This window comes from Chiloscyllium punctatum, chromosome 19 (assembly GCF_047496795.1).
Source record: "Chiloscyllium punctatum isolate Juve2018m chromosome 19, sChiPun1.3, whole genome shotgun sequence".
In the NCBI taxonomy this organism is placed as follows: Eukaryota; Metazoa; Chordata; class Chondrichthyes; order Orectolobiformes; family Hemiscylliidae; genus Chiloscyllium; species Chiloscyllium punctatum.
In genome coordinates, this window is record NC_092757.1 from 81,310,999 (window position 1) to 81,333,041 (window position 22,043).

General features: G+C 43.3%; 1 protein-coding gene across 8 annotated transcripts in view; it reads right to left on the reverse strand.

The window, feature by feature from the left end:
• Window positions 1-22,043, reverse strand: part of LOC140491527 (rap1 GTPase-activating protein 2-like) — a 407,584-nt gene that overhangs the window by 263,107 nt on the left and 122,434 nt on the right. For 6 of the 8 annotated variants that reach the window (XM_072589835.1, XM_072589836.1, XM_072589834.1 and 3 more), the window contains one exon: window positions 21,338-21,373. The exons of 1 other annotated variant lie outside the window; for it this stretch is intronic. In XM_072589835.1, coding sequence (XP_072445936.1) covers window positions 21,338-21,373 — 36 coding nt within the window. Of the gene's footprint in view, window positions 1-4,253; window positions 4,360-21,337; window positions 21,374-22,043 lie in introns of those variants that run through there. One more of the 8 variants, XM_072589840.1, reaches the window with a different exon arrangement.

A 22,043-nucleotide genomic window follows, 5' to 3' on the forward strand; every position in this document is an offset into this window, starting at 1 on the left:
GGGTAAAGCAGGGACAGGCTATTAAATTGGATGATCAACCATGACTGTGGTTAATGGTAGAGTTGACTCAAACAGCTGAATGGCCAGCTCTTGCACTATAACCATTCCAGTTCATCCAATCCCTATAGTGTGGAAGCAGGCCATTTGGCCCAATAAGCCACAGCAATCCTGAACAGCATCCCACCCAGACCCACCCTATCCCTGTAACTCTGCATTTCCTATGGCTAACCCACCTAGTTTGCAAATCCCTCGACACTATGAGCGATTTAGCATGGCCAATCCACAGAACCTATACATCTTTGGAATGTGGGAGGAAACCCACACAGACACAAGGAGAACGTGCAAACTCCACACAGACAATCACCCAAAGATGGAATCGAACCCGCGTCCCTGGTGCTGTGAGGCAGCCGTGCTAACCACTGAGCCACAGTTCTCCAAGTCATCCTGGTAACTAAGGATATTTAAAGTAGATGTGGATAAAGTGTCCCTCCTTTGAAAGATAATAAGGAGCTCATTCTTTTGTTGAGCACTTCTCGACGGTGCTGTTCTGTATCAAATGTTCTTGATGAATTCTGGAAGGGCTTGAGATGCTGTACCATTTGGAAATGCATATGCAGTTTCCTGAAACATTAGCATTTAAGCCCTTCGAAAAAAACATGCAGCATTTTTTTTATTTAATGGTTGTGGGCATCACTTGCAAGACCTGTATTTATTGTCCATCCTGAATTGCTCTTCAGAAGCCACCTTCTTGAGTAGAACTGAATTGCTTGCTAGTCTGTGACTAGTGGTGCCCTGCAGGGATCTGTACTGGGGACGTCTGCTGTTTGTGATATATATGAATGACTTTGATGAAAATGTAGCTGGGTGGGTTAGTACCTTTTTCAGATGACACAAAGATCGGGGGATAAGTGTATGGTGTAGAGGGTTGTCAAAGGATACAGCAGGATATAGATCAGTTGCAGATGGAGTTTCATGCAGGCAAATGTGAAGTACAGTTTGAAGATCAAATATTGAGGGAAAGTATGCAGTTAATGGCAGGACCCTCAATAGCATTGGTGTACAGAGGGATCTTGAGGTCCTAATCCATACCTCCCTGAAAGTGCCATACAAATCGCTAGGGTAGTAAAGAATGCATACGACATGCTTACCTTTATTGGTCAGGGCATTGTCAGGAAGTGACGTTGCAGCTTTATAAGACTTTTGGTTAGGCCACACTTAGGGTATTGCATTCAATTGTGGTTGCCACATTACAGAGAGGATGTGGAAACTTTGGAGAGGGTGCAGAAGAGCTTTATCATGATGCTGCCTGGATTAGAGGGTATGCGCTATAAGGAGAAGCTAGAAAATGAGGGTTGTTTTCTCTGGAACGGTGGAGGCCGAGGGAAGACCTGGTTGAAGTTTATAAAGTTATGAGAGGCATAGATAGGGTTGACAGTCAGAATTTTTGCCCCAGACTTAAAATGTGTAATATTAGTGAACACGAATTTAAGGTGAGAGGGGAAATGTTCAAAGGAGACGTGATGAGCAAGCTTTTTACACAGAGTGGTGGGAGTCTGGAATGTGCTGCCAAGGTGGAGGCAGATAGGATAGTGGCGTTTAAGGGGCTTTTAGGTAAGCACCTGAATAAGCAAGGAGTGCAGGGAAATAGACCATGGGCAGACCACAGGGATTAAAATAATTTGGCGTCATGTTCAGTGCAGCATCCGTGGGCCGGGGGCCTGTTCCTGTGCAGTACTGTTCAATATTATAAGGTTTCCTGCCTCAGTTACGCAGTGCAATCCAGATTCCCTCAAACTTTTCCTCAAATCCCATCTACATCTCCTGTTCTTCACCTTAAAATTATGCCCTTGTTATTGACCTTTCAACTCCGTGACCCTCATAACCTGAGACACCTCAATCAGCTCCCCCATCACCCACCCACACCCCAGCCTTCGCTGCTCATCTAGGGAAGCTCATCCAGCCTCCCTTCACTGCCATACCGCTCCACCGCAGGCCAACATCCTGGTAAATCTGCTCTCCACCCTTCCAGTTTCATGGACACCATCACTGGTAATAGCTTTCCATTTCAGGTTTGTTTAATTAATTGCATTTACATTTCTGTGGGCTGTGAACTCTTAATGTTCAGACCAGTGCTGCTGGCCTCTGGAATGCCCTGGAAACATAAAAACTGTTTTAGCTCACCCTCATTTGAATCAGCCGTGCCTGACCCCGATCTGTTGTGAAATATGTGACAGTCAATGGAAGTCCCATTGAGGTGCAGGCACGTGTAGTATTGCAGGAAATACAGCAGCTGATCTATGCACAGCAAGATCCCACTTACAGCAACAGGATGATGATGATGATGATTGAGGAATAAATGTTGGTCAGGGCCCCCAAGGGAGATTCTTAGAAGTAATAACGTGGAATCTTTTCTCCTCTGTCTGAGAGGTTTAACACCCCCATCGCAAAGAAGGCCCCTCCGACAGTACACAGCTGTCAGTCACATTCCTGTCCTCAACTCCTGACAATGCAACTAGCTGAGGGGGGGGTGGACTCTTATGACCCTAAGGGTCTCGCATGCCAGCTGGAGAGTTAGCCAGAACCCCGTGCTGCCTATTCCAGAGAGGTCCTGCCCAACCACTCTCCACTGGGCAGCACGGTGGCTCAGTGGTTAGCACTGCTGCCTCACAGCACCAGGGACCCACACTTCACTGGGCAGCAAGGTGGCTCAGTGGTTAGCACTGCTGTCTCACAGCGCCAGGGACCCATACTCCACTGGGCAGCACGGTGGCTCAGTGGTTAGCACTGCTGCCTCACAGCACCAGGGACCCATACTCCACTGGGCAGCAAGGTGGCTCAGTGGTTAGCACTGCTGTCTCACAGCGCCAGGGACCCACACTCCACTGGGCAGCATAATGGCTCAGTAGTTAGCACTGCTGTCTCACAGTCTCAAGGACCTACATTTGACACCAGCCTTGGGGGTCTGTGTGGTGTTTGCACATTCTCCCTGTGTCTTTGTGGGTTTCCACCAGGTGCTCCGGTCTCCTCCCATAGTACAAAGGTGTGCAGATTAGGTGGATCGGCCATGCTACATTTCCCTGTGCTGTCTAGGGATGTGCAAACTAGGTGGGTTAGCCATGGGGAAATGTGGGGTTATGGGGATAAGCTGGGACATGCTTTCGAGTCGGTTTAGACCCAATGGGCAGAATGGCCTCTCTCTGCACTGCAGAGATTCTTTTCTATGATTCAGTCAGGCACTGGTGAAGCCATCAATGGGCCTTCCCTGGGAATCAAGACCCTAGAGGTCAAAATCCCACCCAAGGCTGGCAGCTTAGAAAAGGCTTTTGACTGTTGGCAGAAGAGCTCCCTGGGACACCCACAACCTTGAGTGGTCATCAGTTGGTCAGTTTATGGCCTCAACTTGAGAACCAGGGGTCAAAGTCATTTTGGACTGAGCTGAGGAGAGATTTCTTCACCCAGAAAATGGTTATCCTCTGTCACAGAAAGTGAATAAGGCCAAAATATTGAATGTTTCCAAGAAGGAGTTAGATGTAGTTCTTAGGGCTAAAGGAACCAAAGGTACATGGGGAGAACAGGTCAAGATACTGAGTTGGATGACCAACCAAACTGAATTGAACTACTGATGCTGTTTTCTATATTTTAAACTGGCGGCACCATGAGTTTTCTCACCTAGAATTTAATCTTGGTGGAAGTGGGAAGCTGGTGGGGCTTGGTTCCACTATCAATCTGTCTCATTAAGTGTCCTTCCTGTCTACAAGCTCACAACCTCTTGGGACAGAGATTCTGCACAGGAGTACAGATGATCCATTGCTTTAATCTCTCATTGCAAAGGCAACACTTCCAAAGTGCAGAGCGCCTGTCTAGATTTTGCCCTTATGTCCTCATCGTGCAATCAACTCAACCACGGCTAACACGAGAGACCATTTGCCGCATTTACATGACAATTCTTTGTCTACCAGTTTATCGTTGATGTTAATCCAGGCTGAAATCTATTAAGATGGGTAATGGGGTACCAACACATCTGTGCATTAATATTACAGATCTAAAAAAGAATATGAAGAAAAATTTAACAAGTTGCACGTAAACTTTTAAACAACGTTATAACCATACACATAGATCTAAGCAGCCAGAAGTCTCGGGTTAATTAGTGCCTTCCCAATTTTTTTGTTGCAGATCGTGTTCAGCATTGTTTCACTCATTCCCTGAGTGCCAACCAAAATGCAATTTGGACGTAAAGAATAAAGTGAACTCACCAGAAACTTCCTTGGTCTCCTGTGTTTTGAAGTCTAACAGGACATTTGCCTGTATCTCCTGAAATTTCACAATTATTGCCCCGAAACCCCTGCACCTCCACACACCCCCTGAAGTACAATAGCAAACAGACGCTAAGTAACGCAGAGGACAGATCTATCTCGGGGTAGAAAGAAATATAGGTCAGGATGATCAAAACCGTGGAGATATCCTCTTCTCTCCTCCCAGTGATGGATAGACAGATTTTGTTTCTTGTAAACCGTGGAACCAGCTCAGCTTTGCTTCCTCAGAGCCCAGTGTCAAGCTTTCTCATTCTACAGCACTGCAATAGTTTCCTTTATGCCTGAATCCCTTTGCAATCGGTTTGATGAGTTGCCATGGAAACAGATGAGAAAAAAGAATGCTGGAAGGGCTTGTGATGCCGCATAATTGAATTTGTTAGCACAAATGAAAACAAGAGACTTCTGAAGGGATAATGATGCTGTGTTGGACCTTATTGCAATCCGATGGACATTGGATGAGCTTCTGTTACACCAGGGGCTGTTAGCCGGGCCCTCTGGGGCCTGTAGCTTTGCGACTTGTCTCCTTTGATCATGTGGAAGGGTCTGTGCCTCACACTGAACGGGTTCAATTAAAGGAACATTGTCAAAGCAATTTCTGCTAACTGACCCGGCATTTACCCAGATGAGTGCTTTCACAAAGTGTGACCAAGTCACGGTCAAGTGCAAAATGTAATGACGACACACATGGCCATCAGTGTCGTGGGCTGCATTGAAAATGCAGCTTGTGGTGCAGGAGGACGGTGAATAAATCCCATAGGCAAGTGGAGAGCAAATGAGCCTCAAAAGGGATCATTAAAAATCTGGAATTTCTAATTTCCCAGGCACACACTCCATCCAGTGTGGAAAGTGACCAGCAGCACTATCCTTTACATTGAAAAATAGGAGGCTCCTGGTGCAGCATCTGATAACTGGAATAGGAAACCAGTAACAATTGCTGGGAAAACTCCACAGGTCTATCAGCATCTGTGCAGAGAAATCAGAGTGAACGTTCCTCTAAGGAAGGGTCACTGGACCCAGAGCATTAATTCTGATTTCTCTTCACAGAAGCTGCCAGACTAGCTGAGCATTACCAGCAACTTCTGTTTTTGTTCCTGATCCATGGTTCTTTCAGGATTTTATTTAGTAAATCAGCAAGGTAGGAGTGTTCCCAGTTCTGATGAAGGGTCACTGGACTCGAAACATTAACTCTGTTTCTACCGCCAGACCTGCTGGATTTCTCCAGCAATTTCTGTTTTTGATTCAGATCTCCAGCATCCTCAGGTCTTTGTTTTATTTTAAATTAGGAGTGTGCATCTTTTGCAACAGGTTTACTTGGGAACTGAAGGCCTGCCAATCAGATGGCACTGATCTAAAAGGATCAGCAAAAGAATTACACATAAGACAAGAATTTTTTTAATTATATAGTGCAATGAAGATCTGGAGTGTGTTGCTTGTGAAGGGAGATTGAGCATTCCAGTTATTCTGCTGAAAGTGGATGTATTCTTGGAAGGGAAATATTTACAGGGCTCTGGAGGAAGGAATGATGGTAGGGGTGAGGGACTGCAATGAAATGGATAGCTCTTCTGCTGGGAGTAAGGGCTGAATGGACACTTTCCTTGCAGTGTGAGTCAAACATAAGATCCCACCAAGTGGCAAATGTTTTTGTGACAGCAGGAGCAAATTCCAACTCTGGAAATGGAGTGACGAAATCTGCCAAGTCACTTTGCTGCAGTTTTGCACATTTCCCGACTCGCCTTGTCACCTCGTGATTTCAGCTCCAAGCTGGATGTCAGCTGATTAGATCTGGACCAGAAAAGTCCAAAACAGCAAAAGCTAAAGGTAAGGCAGAGCCAACTCTGAACCGCTGTGCCTTAAAGGACTTTCCTTCATCCCTAACCCACTTCCTCCCCACTACCTTCTTTACCACTGCTGGAGATTGTTATACTGTATATAGCGGCACAGTGACTGGCACTGCTGCCTCACAGCGCCAGGGATGTGGGTTCGATTCCGGCCTCGGGCGACTGTCTGTGTGGTGTTTGCACATTCTCCCCGTGCCTGCATAGGTTTCCTCCGGGTGCTCCAGTTTCCTCTCACAGTCCAAAGATGTGCAGGCTAGGTGAATTGGCCATGTTAAATTGCCCATAGTGCTCAAAGATGTGTTGGTTAGGTGCACTAGTCAGGGGTGAATGTAGAGTAATAGGAGAGGGGAATGGTTCTGGGTGGGTTACTCTTCAAAAGGTTGGTGTGTACTTGTTGGGCTGAAGGGCCTGGTTCCACACTGTAGGAATTTCTATAATATGTAAATGGCCTTGATGTTACTGGTCTTCTCCCATTTCCATTTGCCATGATCGTTCCGTTTAGAATTCTGCTGCTCAGAACTCCAAACTCTCAGTCAACCTTACAATAAGTAGAAGACCCGTACAGTAAGTTTGAAGATCAAGGGAAGTTCTCCCAAGAATCTTCAAACCGACCCTGAAACAAAGTCTCCTCCGCATACATAAACAATCTGGCCATCAGGCTCATCATGATTGTGGGATCTTACTGTGTTAAAATGGCTGTTGCATGTTACACCAGTGGCTGCATTGAAAAAACATTTAAACAGCTGTGCACTATTTTAGCATCTTCTGGGGTTATCGAAAGGCGCTATATTAATGCAAGGCTTTTCTTCTCCTCTTCATTGATATGAACAATGTTGTCAAGTTACTGTGTGTTTTCTGAATGTCTTCATTTTGCCTGTTCCTGTATACCTATTAGGTGGGTGGGAGAGGAGTGCTTATAAACATCTGTGAGGCTATTAAGTTTTGACTGACACTACCAAATACAGTATGTTAAAAAATGGATCTATACCAAAGTGACTAAAAACTCATTGAACATACTCCTGTTGGTTACACTCACAACTCTTTGACTTGTCACAGGGAGCTCCACTTATAAGGAATCTGATTGGTGACAAAAACAGCTTGATTACTGCTAATTACAGATACATGAGGCAGCATGGGACATATTTCACAACATTAATTTGTCACAACTTTACACACATGCATATAATTAAGCAAAGTCTTCATTGTTTTAGCACTCCATTATATAATAATAATTCCACATAGTAACAGTGAGGTGGCAAGTGAACTCAGTAACCACGACAGCAACTAGAAATCATTCTCCCATGCTCTGACAAGCAATTAAGATGTTCCAAAGAAGATTAGGCAGATATTGAATCCGGTTATACAAAGGCAGCTATCAAATTGCTATTAAACTATAAACTTTCATATTAATCACACCTTTTTATGACAGCAAGTCACCAGAAAAATAGTTGCCAGAGAGAATATCTTCCGGACATCTGAAAATTGTTGTAATTATAGTTACTCCGTTACGTAAATTGCATGTTAACTTGCAACATGTCAAATATCAAAGAAACGCAATGATTTTTGCACAACCTAAGACATTGAAGGTGGGAGTGTAGAGAAAAGATACAAAAGGAAAATACAAAGGCTGTGCAGCTGCAGGGAAAGGGAGAGGCAGAATGGGCAACAGAGAAGCATGAACAGAGAGGCAAATGTGAACAAGCAAGAGACAGAAGCTGAGGATGTGAGAGAAAGAGAGATTCACAGAAAGGAGAACCAGGCAAAGAATAACTGAATGAGCATCACAGACAGGGAGAGAAACACAGTCAAAAAGACAGGCAGAAGGATAGAGAGAGAGAAGGGGGGGGGGGGCGGCGGGGGGGTGGGGAGAGGGGGAGAGGAGAGTGAGAGAGAGAGAGAGAGATGACTAAAGCACACAAGCAGATTATAAGTTTATAAGGAGAGGTTAGATAGGCTGGCACTTTTTTCACAGGAGTGAGGACTGCAGATGCTGGAGAGTTAGAGTCAAAAAGTGTGGTGCTGGAAAAGCACAGCAGGTCAGGCAGCATCCCGGGAGGAGGAGAATTGACGATTCGTGCAGAAGCCCTTCATCAGGAGTGTGACACATTCCTGATGAAGGGCTGATGCCTGAAGTGTTGATTCTCCTGCTCCTCCGATGCTGCCTGACCTGCTGTGCTTTTCCAACGCCACACTTTTTGACTATGGTCACGGAAGTGTAGGAGGTTGAGGGGTGACCTTTTACAATTTTATAAAATCATGAGGGATGCAGATAAGATGAATGGCAGGTGTCTTTTTCCTAGGGTGAGGGATTTCAAAACTAGGGCATATTTTTAAGGTGAGAGAAAGATTTAAAAACGACACTAGGGACAATTTTTTAGTAGTGTGTGAAAGAAACTTCCCAAGGAAGTGATGAGTAAGGGTACAGTTACACCTTTTAAAGGATATTTGAATATATACATGAATAGGAAATGTTTGGAGGATACAGACTTTGCACTAGTCGGGACTAGTTTAGTTTGGGATTATGATCAGCATGGGCTAGTTGGACTGAATGGTCTGTTTTTGTACTATATGACTTTATACTAATAAGGAACAAGAGTAGGCCACTCAGGGATTCAAGCTTGCTCTGATTTTTCCTGGCTGATCTGATTTTAACCTCAATTGTACATTCCAGCATATTCCTGATCATCTTTCAACCTCTTGGTAATCAAGAATCTAGCTACCTTTGCCTTAAAAATATTTTAAGATTCTGCATCCTCCACCTTTGGAGGAAAGGAATTCTAAAGACTCACAGAAAGAGGGGGTTAGAGAAACATTCTGAGAGGGAATGACAGCAGGAGAAAAAGATACACACAACAGGGAGAGTGGGGAGACAAATATTGTTAAGGAGAGAGCAAGACACAAGCAAGAAGTAAAGACAAACAGGGAGGGGTAGTTTGGGAGAGAGAAGACAAGAAATAGAGGGAAGGACATGAGAAACAAAGAGAAAGGGAAACACAAGAGAGGGCAAACAAACACTCAAGGGAAGCACAGGTAGGAAGTGAGAGAGAGGCACAAAGGAAAGGAGACCACAGGAGGGAAACAAAAACAAAATGCTGATAAAAGGAAAGAGAAGTAAAACAAGGCATAAAATCACAGACAAGAAATGATGTCAGGGTGTTCAGACTGGAAAAGGGAGACATGCCACAGATTTAAGAAAGAAAGTAGCACAAAAAGATAGAGAGACAGAGAGAAACAAAAACAGGAAGGGGAAAAGTGGTACACGGAGTAAGAGTCAAATTCCGTCTATGATAGACATGCTGTGTTGGATGACACAGAGCCGAAAATGTGTTGCTGGAAAAGCGCAGCAGGTCAGGCAGCATCCAAGGAGCAGGAGAATCGACGTTTTGGGCATAAGCCCTTCATCAGGAATGAGGAAAGTGTGTCCAGCAGGCTAAGATAAAAGGTAGGGAGGAGGGACTTGGGGGAGGGGCGTTGGAAATGCGATAGGTGGAAGGAGGTCAAGGTGAGGGTGATAGGCTAGAGTGGGAGTGGGGGCGGAGGGGTCAGGAAGAAGATTGCAGGTTAGGAAGACGGTGCTGAGTTCGAGGGATTTGACTCAGACAAGGTGGGGGGAGGGGAAATGAGGAAACTGGAGAAATCTGAGTTCATCCCTTCTGGTTGGAGGGTTCCTAGGCGGAAGATGAGGCGTTCTTCCTCCAACCGTCGTGTTGCTATGGTCTGGCGATGGAGGAGTCCAAGGACCTGCATGTCCTTGGTGGAGTGGGAGGGGGAGTTGAAGTGTTGAGCCACGGGGTGGTTGGGTTGGTTGGTCCGGGTGTTCCAGAGGTGTTCTCTGAAACATTCCGCAAGTAGGCGGCCTGTCTCCCCAATATAAAGGAGGCCACATCGGGTGCAGCGGATGCAATAAATGATGTGTGTGGAGGTGTAGGTGAATTTGTGGCGGATATGGAAGGATCCCTCCACCACATCTCCTCCACTTCCCACTCCTCCATATACAGCGTATCATCCGCCATCATTTCCACCACCTCCAAACGGACCCCACCACCAGGGATATATTTCCCTCCCCTCCCCTATCAGCGTTCCGAAAAGACCACTCCCTCCGTGACTCCCTTGTCAGGTCCACACCTCCTACCAACCCAATCTCCACTCCCGGCACCTTCCCCTGCAACTGCAAGAAATGCAAAACTTGCGCCCAGACCTCCCCCCTTACTTCCCTCCAAGGCCCCAAGGGATCCTTCCATATCTGCCACAAATTCACCTGCACCTCCACACACATCATTTATTGCATCCGCTGCACCCAATGTGGCCTCCTCTATATTGGGGAGACAGGCCGTCTATTTGTGGAATGTTTCAGAGAACACCTCTGGGATACCCGGACCAACCAACCCAACCACCCCGTGGCTCAACACTTCAACTCCCCCTCCCACTCCAGCAAGGACATGCAGGTCCTTGGAGTCCTCCATCGCCAGATCATAGCAACACGACGGTTGGAGGAAGAACGCCTCATCTTCCGCCTAGCAACCACAAGGGATGAACTCAGATTTCTCCAGTTTCCTCATTTCCCCTCCCCCCACCTTGTCTCAGTCAAATCCCTCGAACTCAGCACCACCCTCCTAACCTGCAATCTTCTTCCTGACCTCTCCGCCCCCGCCCCAACCTGGCCTATCACCCTCACCTTGACCTACTTCCACCTATCGCATTTCCAACGCCCCTCCCCCAAGTCCCTCCTCCCTACCTTTTATCTTAGCCTGCTGGACAAACTTTCCTCATTCCTGAAGAAGGGCTCATGCCCGAAACATCGATTCTCCTGCTCCTTGGATGCTGCCTGACCTGCTGCGCTTTTCCAGCAACACATTTTCAGCTCTGATCTCCAGCATCTGCAGTCCTCACTTTCTCCTGGATGACATAGAGTCACATTCAGCAAAAATAAGTTTGCTCCTGAGCTGCAGGACCTGGCTCCAGCAAAGTGAGCAAGACCAAGACTTGAGAAGTAATAATTAGTTCACTTACAACTCAAGTTTTAATTTCGTAGGTGGCAAGTTGTCAGAAGGAACGAATGAAGGTTATTGACTTCCTGAGGAAAGATGGGCTACTGAAGAGCCTCAGGGGAAAATCCACCAATCACACACTTCCCAAGGGGGTCACAAATTGAAGTTGATGCAGAGAAAAGAAAAGCCAAATCTAACAGTTTGGAACGCTACCTTGAGAGCAACTAAATCCTCAAAGCCACCTGAAAAATAAGTCAGAGATGAAATTTTTCTTGACCATATTGATAACCAGTGCTGAATATTCCTGACATTACATGAATCTGCAAACAAGGATTCCCCTGAAATGTTTCATACAGCAGTGACTGCTTTGCCCTTGCAAGTTGCTGGAGACCAACTGAGATTGTACCAGTTGACCCTCCCCAATCCCAGAGATTAATTAACCTTTTGGCATCAATTATCAAGATTCATTGCAATTAAAACATCTTGAGCTAGACTGTTGAGTGCCAGTGGAACCTCGTGGAGAAGGAAATTAGAAAGGTAGAGAAAAGAAATAGATTATTTTGCAAGTACCTACTCCAGCTAATTGATTTATTTCCAGAGTATTTGCAAGGAAGGCCTATCCCTAATTGTCCTCAAGAAGGTGATGTTAAATCACTTATAAGCTTGTAAGGCTAGTTACCAAGACAACCACATTGCCATGGGTATGGAGTCACATATTGGCTGGACCAGAGAAACAATTTCTTTCCTAAAAGCACATTAGTGGACCAGATGGATCTTTATAATAATCCAGTAATTACACAGTCGCTCCCATTGCTGCGAACATTTTAGTTTCAAATTCAAACAAGTAATGCACAAGTAAATTCTGCATGAAGGATGCTGGGATTTGAACTCATATCCCCAAATCCATCTGATGAAGAGTCATCTAGATGTGCAACGTTAGCTTGCTCTCTCTCCATGGATGCTGCCTGACCCGCTGTGATCTCCAGCATTTGTTGTTTTCAGCACCTGCATTTACGAGATTGCTGGTCCAGTAACAAAGCTATTACAATGTCATGTCATTTAACGTGCAGTGTCTGTGAGATGCAGACAAGGTCAGAGACAGATTGTGTCACTGTAAACTCCTGTGCAGTAATTCCACAAAGCAAGTAGCTAATTTATACAATTACAATTGTTACCAAATGCAAGCTTAGACATAGAATGTATCCTTAGAATTGAATTAAATCAGAGAACTGGAAAATTACAGCAAAGGCTGATTGCTTGTTGTGAATAATCAGTGTAGAGGTTGTGGCTGATTTATTTTCCAGTTACATGTCCCATTGGATATCGAATGACTCACAGCTCCTGATACATCCCTGCATTTGCTACTTACAGTGCATACTCCCTTAAGTATCAAGAGACAAAGGATAATGGCATTTATTTTCAATTAGATTTGTTTAATGGAAGGCTTAGTGATCTTTATGACACATAGTGAATTTTCTTTCTAATTACAGTATACTAAGCTTGTTTGAGTCAGGGTTTTAAAAGTGGAGGGGTCTGCATAGTATAGGATAGTGAAAAACTGTCCCCACTGCTGGAAGGATAGACAGCTAGGAATCAATGAATGACCAAAATAAAGGTAATATGAGGAAGTCTTTATGCACAGCTGGTGGTTAGGGTGTGGAATACATTGCCTGACAGCCTGGTGGAAACAGGCTCAATTGTGTTTTTCAAAAGAGAAATGGATCATTAATAGATGAGAAAACAAATCACAGTCAATAAGACCCGATAGGCTGCATCGCCTCCTTCTGTTCCCTATCCTTCCTCAATTCTGTAATTTCTACCCTATTTTGGAATATATGCTAATGGTAATGTAAAGCTAACTGATCAAGAATTGACCAGAATTGGAAAGGAATGATGAACCGTGTATAGAATAGCGTGGACATACCGATACCCCGATAACAATTGTAACATTAAACCATATCCTTCCTGTTGGTTTCAACGCTTCTAAATTGCAGTGCATGGAGGAGGAGTGACAATTGTGGAAAAATATAATTGACTTTTGGGCTTTCTCTTCAGCTGATCTAACAAAAGGAGGTTTGGGTGAGAAGCGAGCTGGATTGTTTGTAATTTTTTTAAAAATTCACTCGTGAGATGTCGCTGATTGGCCAGCATTTATTGCCTGTCCCTAGTCGCCCTTGAGAAGGTGGTGGTGAGCTGCCTTCTTGAACCGCTGCAGTCCGTGTGCCGTGGGGAAGATGTTATACAGGAACAAATAAGAGCTCTTTTGCATGCAGTAAGTCCCTCCCAATAGCATTGAGACAACTAACAAGTAAATTTTAAAATGAAAGGCCATCGACTTGAAACGTGAACTCTATTTCTCTCTTGCTACAGAAGTTGCCAGATCTGCTGAGTGTGATCAACATTTTCTGTTTTTATTTCAGATTTCCATTTGCAGTATTTGGCCTTTGGATCAGTAAAACTTGCTTTTTTCATATTCCTTCTTGAGATGGAAGACCAACAGTTGTTACCCATTCCGAATTGCCCTTGAGAGGGTAGCAGAGAGTCACTGACTTGAATCGTTGCAGTCAGGGGGAGAGAGAGCTTTTTGGCCAGGACAGAATGGAAACAGACCCTTCGGTCCAATCACTCCATGCTGACCGTGTTCCCAAACTAAACCACTCCCACCTGCCTGCACTTGGTCCATATCCCTCCTAACAATTCTTATTCATGTACTTATCTTTTAAACGTTGTAACTGTACCTACATCCACCCCTTCCTTTGGTAGCCTACCTGATCCAGTCTCTGTGTTATAAAATCACCCCTCATGTCTTTTATAAATCTCTCTTCTCTCACCTTAAAAATATGCCCCCTAGTCTTGAAATCCCCAACCCTAGGGAAAGGACATTTGCCGTTCACCTTTTCTATACCCCTCATGATTTTATAAACCTCTATAAGGTCACCTCTCAACCACCTACACTCCAGTGAAAGAAATCCCAGCCTATATGGCAGACACATTCACATCCTTTTAAGTGGAATTATTTGCTGAGGATAGTTCAATGTCTCACAAATAGACTGACTGAATCAATTATTTAGAAAGCTAAACTTCTGCTACTTTCTATGTTTGTGTTCATCCAACCACAACAGGGAAATGGTGTTACAGTGGCAATGTCACTGGACAGGTTATCCACAGATCCAGGCTAATGCTCTGTGTTCAAAATGAGGTTCCAGTAGAGATGGGTTCAAATCCCACCATGGCAATTAGGGATTTCAAATCCAATTTATAGAATCTGGAATGATGAAGGTAGTATCAAGGATGACATGATAAATATCAGAAATTGGAAAAACCCACTCGTTCACAAATGTCCTGTCATTGTTAGCTGGTGACTCTAGATGCTGAGCAATGCAGTTAACTATTAACTGCCCGTGAAACAGACCACCCAGTCCAAAGTCAGTTAGGGTTGTACATCAAATGCTGTCCTTTCTACTGAGGCCCACATTCCATGAAAGAGTGAAACAAACATAAAAGTAAAATAAAGTAGCCTTGGTCCCAGAGGACCAAAGAGAGAGGGGGAGCGAGAGAGAGAGATGTCTGGTGGTGGTTTAACCTGATGGTCACCACGCCTCAGGTGAGGGGAGAATTTGGAAAGGAGGGATTTCATGGTAACCTCAGTTGGCATCACAAACCAGGTGTCCAGTCAACTGAGCTAACCCATACCCTTGAATGCGAACATTCTGAAATAGAGGGGGATAATGGTAGATTTAGACAAGGAAGGATACGAGGAGCTTGAGTGGGTCAAAGGCACTGGCCTGACTGGTTAAGTCAAATAGTCTGTTTTTCTGCCATGTATCTATTGTAAATCAAAGGGTAATGCCATCCTCAATGAAAGCAAAAAGACTTCCCATTTTCCAGCTGTCCCTTTATCTGCGAAATCTGCCTCCAATCAACTTTTGAAAGTTCTTGCCTAGTACTGTGAAAATTGGCCTTTCTCCAATTTAGAACTTCAACTTTTAGATCTGGTCTATCCTTTTCCATCACTATTCTAAATCTAATAGAATTATGGTCGCTGGCCCCAAAATGCTCCCCCACTGACACCTGTCCCTGCCTTATTTCCCAAGAGTAGGTACATCCATATACTGAATCAGAAATTTTCTTGTACACACTTAACAAATTCTTCTCCATCTAAACCTTTAACACTATGGCAGTCCCAGTCCATGTTTGGAAAGTTAAAATCCCCTACCATAACTACCCTATTATTCTTACAGATAGCTGAGACTCCTTACAATTTTGTTTCTCAATTTCCCTCTGACTATTAGGAGGTCTATAATACAATTCCAATAAGGTTATCATCCTTTTCTTATTTCTCAGTTCCACCCAAATAACTTCCCTGGATGTATTTCCAGGAATATCTTCCCTCAGGGCAGCTGTAATGCTATCCCTTATCAAAAACGGCACTATCCCTCCTCTCTTGCCTCCCTTTCTATCCTTCCTGTAGCATTTGTATCCTGGAACATTCAGCTGCCAGTCCTGCCCATCCCTGAGCCATGTTTCTGTAATTGCTATGATATCCCAGTCCCATGTTCCTAACCATGCCCTGAGTTCATCTGCCTTCCCTGTTAGGCCCCTTGCATTGAAATAAATGCAGTTTAATTTATTAGTCCTACCTTGTCCCTGCCTGCCCTGACTGACTCGCTTCTGTTCCCAACTGTACCAGTCTCAGATTGATCTCTTTCCTCACTATCTCCCTGGGTCCCACTCCCCCCACCTTACTAGTTTAAATCCTCCTGAGCAGTTCTAGCAAATTTCCCTGCCAATATATTAGTCCCCTTCCAATTCAGGGGCAATCCGTCCTTCTTGTACAGGTCACTTCTACCCCAAAAGAGATTCCAATGATCCAAAAATGTGAATCTTTCTCCCATACACCAGCTCCTCAGCCTTGCATTCATCTACTCTATCCTCCTATTCCTGCCCTCACTAGCTTGTAGCACTGGGAGTAATCCAGATATTACTATCCTTGAGGACCTCCATTTCAAATTCCTGTCGAACTCTCTGTAATCTCCCTTCAGAATCTCAACCTTTTCCCATCCTTTGTCATTGGTTCCAATGTGGACAATGACCTTTTGCTTGGCCCTCTCCCTCTTGAGAACATTCTGCACCCTCGCTGAGACATCCTTGATCCTGGCACCAGGGAAGCAACACACCATTCTAATTTTTCACTGCTGGCCACAGAAACGTCTGTCTGTACCTCGGACTAGAGAATCCCCTGACACAATCCCCTTGGAACCTGAGGTACCCCGGTCTCAATACCTCATCTTGACTTTTCTGGGATTGCTGTGGTTTACCGTGGCTTCTCCATTTATGATGGAAATGACTGGCGTGTGATTGCTCATTTCCTCTCTAACTGCCATCAGCGGTGTTAAATTAATTCCTGGTGAGTTAGTGATAACTAACCTGCAGCTACTGTGTTAATGAGAAAGAAAGAAACACTTTGCAAATTACAAAACATTTCAGCTGCTTCCCAGACAATTTCACAGCTCATCTGAGACAAGGAAGTGACATTGCATTAAAATGAAAATTTTAAAAATCTGTCACATTTTCTGGATGTCCTGTGTCACATCTGTATATATCAGAACCTATCCAGCCTGTGCCTGCACAAATTTAAATTTTTCCGATGAAAAATCTACAGCCACCTTTTTAGCATTTTATTCATAACTAGATTCAGAATTCATGAATTTCCAAAGTTTGTAGTACGAGTCACCACTGATGGACAACATTACAAAAATGATGGCGTCAATGGGGGACGTTTCTATAATAATTTATAATGATGGTTCAAGAGCTAAAAAGCTATAACTGTCGGAAAATTCTGATTAAAATGGGATTTGTTTTTGGAGAAGAGAAGGCTGGGAGGGGTGACCTAATAGGTTGATGTGGAAATACTTCCACAATAAATAAAAAGCAGGAATCATCCGCAGTGCTTGCCCTAGAAGCCCACTGAAGATGTTACCTAGTTGGGTGACAAAACGTCTGGAAATGAATCTTCCAGCTCAGCGAGCAAACCTACATCCAATATTTCCATTTGTAAAAGAGTCTAGAATGAGGCTGCTGTGTAAGTCATTAAAGTTGCAAGTCTTGAATATATTATTTTGTTCATGGAGAACAGTTCCTGCTTATGAGAGTCTGGGGAACATGTAATTCCCTTGGCCCTCTCCATTAGACCAGAAGTAGGCTATTTAGCCCATTTTTTCCATGGCAATCCCTCAACCAATCAGAATTGACTTGCCAACCAATCAGCCTCCTTTTCTCCTGTACTGTAAATTGTTGTGACAGTTTGAAATTTGGCATTCTTGTGTTTGTCCTGATGAGCCCCAGATAAAAGGCTTCAACAAAATGTCTCTCAACATGTCTAACCCTAACCCTGTTACATTTGAATGTTCTTGGATATGGACACATGAAGTGTTGTAAGATATAAGGGGTCAGATCAAAAGCTGGCAGAGGATTAGCCTGGTTTGCTCTTTCACAGCTGGCATAGAAACATAGGGGTGAATGGCCTTCTGAGCCTGTAAATTTAATGATATGTTTACATGTGTTGATACAGTCTCTTCTGGTCACTCAATGTGTTCACACAGATTGGATTGTATCTTTTCTCTGCAATGGTTAACAACATGAGATTAATATTTAGTCAAGTTGAATAAAATGCATAAACTCCATATTAGTCATCAAAAAGTTATCATTTACGCAGTTTGATGCTGAATCTATGCAGTAACCATTAGGCAATTAAACTTAATTGGTTGTTTAGCAGGAGATTAAATACTTAATTTCTTTTTCATGGTTACCAAGGTGCACACAGGTTTTATTGAGCTTTTACTATTGGAAGATCTTTTATATTTTGAAAATGTATTGAAAAGGATCCAGAGAGATTTAAAACAGGAAATTGCTTGTCATAAAACAAAAGGCTAGTGTAATAAACTTCTTTACCCAGAGAATGGTTAGAATGGAGAAGTTGCTTAGATACATAATAGAGGTGTATAATGTAGGTGCCTTCAGAGGAAAAGGTAGGGAACTAAATGAGGGAGAATGAAATAGATAGATATGCAGATAGAGTCAGAGTCACAGAAATGCACAGCATAGAAACAGACCCTTCAGTCCATCTCGCCAATGCCAACTAGATATCCTAGATTAATCTAGTCCCATTTGCCATCATTTGGCCCATTTCCCTCTATATCATTCCCATTCATATACCTATCTAGATGCCTTTTAACTGTTGTAATTGGACCAGCTTCCACCACTTCCTCTAACAGCATTAATTGTCTCGTTCAAATTCATGTAGATAAAGGTAAGAACTATTGATGTACTGGCACCAATTCCTTCAAGGTTAAACATGATGTGGATCAGATGCAGACTTAAGCCCCATCTATTCTGCAACAAAATGTGCACTCAGTCTCTTCTGTGCTTATTCCACATTATCCTCTAACCATTGTCACATATTTTCTGAGTGAGACTTTTATTTGAGCTGATAGCTTTGTGCTGCAAAGCTATGGGTCAAGTGTGTGGCGGTGGAAAAGCACAGCAGGTCAGACAGCATCCGAAAAGCAGGAGAATCAACGTTTCAGGCATAAGCCAATTCGTGATTAAGGGGTTATGCCCGAAATGTTGATTCCCCTGCTCCTTGGATGCTGCCTGACCTGCTGTGCTTTTTCAGTGGCACACTCTTGACTCTGATCTCCAGCATCTGCAGTCCTCACTTTCTCCTGCTGCAAAGCTGTGCCAAATTGGAAATGGTTGAAAGCATCAATATTTAACTTGAGACTTTCTTTGGAAGAAGGCTAACCTCATACATTACTGATTGGATTCAAACTCAAGTCATGGAAGTGAAAGGACAGTGTGTTCACTCACATCATCACCCTGTGCCAATAAATAGTACTTTTGCTTCCGTATATGTTTTGCTATGAGTGGAATGTTTAAGAATAGCATCTAATTTTTTGACTCATCCAATACAAAACACATTCGCTTGTGAAATAGGTTAATTGTTAAGAGGCAGTATACATTCTGGACGATAGAGACTTGAATTATCTGGAGTAATGACAGAGGCTACAATTTTCATTCCAAGAGCAGAGAAGGTTAAAGGGATATTTAATTGATGTGTTCCAAAATTATTAAGGGATTTGACATAGTAGATGGGGAAAGGCTGTCTTCATTATCAGGAAGACCATAAAAACATAGAATTAAAATAACATGACAAAATCCTGGAGGAAAATTAGGAGATTTCTTTTAAACCCTGTAAATTATGATGACCTGGAACACATTGCCTGAAATGGTGGTTGAAGCACATTTAACAGTACGTTTCAAATGAAAATCAGATCTATATCTGAAAGTTCGAGATTGGAGGGGCTCTATGCAAAGAGCAGGGGTGCGGGGTTAACTGCCTAGTTCTTTGTAGGAGACAGCACAGACATTATGAAATGAATAGCCTCCTCCAATATTGCCATGTTCGATTCAGTGAGTCAGTGCTGTGTTACTGATGAAAGGGTATGGAGTGAAGTAAATAACTGGTGAGATTGAACATTTCTGGGGCAGTAGACCAAATTGATGAAGTCACTGATTTGAGCTTTATTCTTGCTCCGAACATTTGGTATCTCAGATTTCTACGAGGAGGAAACATTCATCATTGAGATAGGATCACACTGACTTTTCAGACTAGCTCAGCCTCTCGAATAATCTGCTCCAAAAGGTCATATTCAGAACCAACAGCTTGACCATCTGGAAAATGCTGTGTGTTAGGCATTAAGTCTGCAAGCACAGAAATCTCACTGGGGCAATTCTACTATTGCTCTGCAAAAATACCTGTACAAAATGGGCTGGTGCTGACATGATTGTTGATCAGTAATAATCTCAAAGTTCCCTTTGCATCAGTGTGGATTTATCTGACATATCACTTCAGCACTCAATTGTGAAGAAGAGTCATAACTGACCCGAAAAGTTAACTAGTTCTTTTACCACAGATGCTGCCAGACTTGCTGAGTTTCTCCAGCACTCTCTATGTTTGTTTCAGATTTCCAGCATCCTCAATATTTTGCTTTTATTCGAGTGTCTCTTTAAAGGCCAGTTAGGTTAATTAAACACTGTGGCACTGCAGCTCATTAGAGAGATTTTAAAATTATTTTAATACTTTGGCTTCCTCATTGTGTACAGAGTTATTCTTCAGTGATTACCCCTGTTCATTAGCGCTTCTTAAAACAGTGTCATTTTCATGGTTCTATATTTAACCTACATTTGGGGTGCATCTCTTTGTTCCTGTAAGGGTGCTTTAATGTGTTCTTCCTCAATCTTGGATTAGCTCAGGCACTGAATCACTTATTTCTTTGGGCAAACCGACCATTGAACGTGAATGAAATCTGGAAAACTCAAGTGGAAAGTTTTTGCATGTTCGCTTACACTTCAAGTTCCAAAATGTTTTGCACAATTTCATTTCCTTCCAAACAAATTCCACTGTAAGCCAGGTAGAAATCATAAAGAAATCCTGGGCCAATATACAGTTAATTTTAAATGGGTTTAATAGAGTTAATGACTGTGTTAAATATAGACACCCAGTAAAGCTTAATTGTCAATATGAGCATTAATAGAGAAACTGCAATCACATGCAACAGAATTCCTACAAGGTTCTCCTGACATAACCTGACAAGGAGACCATTGGAGACAGAGGAGAGATTGCACAAATCGCAGTTTTGAGTCAATTCTTCAGGGTGGTGAAAGGGAAGATGGGCTTTACCGAGCATTCATCTCAGCTGAGGGAAGTCCATGTGATAATTGCAGACAAACATGACAACTTTAAAACGAGGTATTATCATGACAACAGCTAAGCAATAAACTCTTGCTAAACAATCAGACAATAGCAAAAAATAGTGATGGCCTCCCAGAATTGGCTGTTGAGGTGTGAACAGAACACATCCAATTATTTTACAGAAACAATGCGTGCTCTGGCCCAGGAAATCATAGCATTTCACAGTGGGTTTTAAAAAAATCCAGACTTCAAGTTCATTTAAATAAATCAGCTGAAAGGAGGTAAGCAATTGCAGAATATTCAACTTGAACAACAGCAGCACAGAACACCATTTACATAACATCCTGGCCTGAAAGAATGAAACATTGTTAGAACCTACAGTAACAGACCATATTGCACTGTATCCACGACCAAAGAAGGCAATGTCCAAATGAAAGAGCTCACCTCTGTCTTAAGGCAGCCACAGTAGATTTGTCAATCCTGAAAAACAAAACAAAAACTATAAATCACCCACAAGCACTGGACTGAAGTTAATATGTCCAATAGTAGAAATCCTTTTGACTCGATATAACTGTTCTTTCGGAGAATGGCACATGAGGGGGACTGATTTTAAACTTCTTTGTCTCACTGGAACCAGGTGAACAGGCAATTAAAAGCCGAGAGGTTCTTTTTAAATTTATCCGCAGAATGTGGGTGTTGATGAGGCCAGCTCTTATTATCCACAGGACACTTCAGATTCAACCACTTTGCTGCCTGCCTGGAGTCACATGTAGATCTGATTAAGCAAGGTCAGCAGCTTTTCCTTCTTACAGCGCATTAGTCAACCAGATCTCCATTCCAGGTTTTATTGTATTCAAATTTCACCGTCTGTCATGGTGGGATTTTGAAACAATGTGCCCAGATCATTGCCTATGCGGTTCTGGATTGCTGATCCAGTGAATTTACTAAATACTAAACCACTGCCTCCTTCACTTTCAGTACCAGTGTTTAATTTGGGTCTCACTATTTTACATTTTAACCTCCTATTCCGAGTGAACAGCAGAAGGCAGCTACCGAAAGCCAACTGGTGCCCTAAGTGTGCAGATTGTGTATCATTAACTGTCCAACAATATCTCCAGGTTCCCACCACTACTTGAACTGTGCAGGGAAG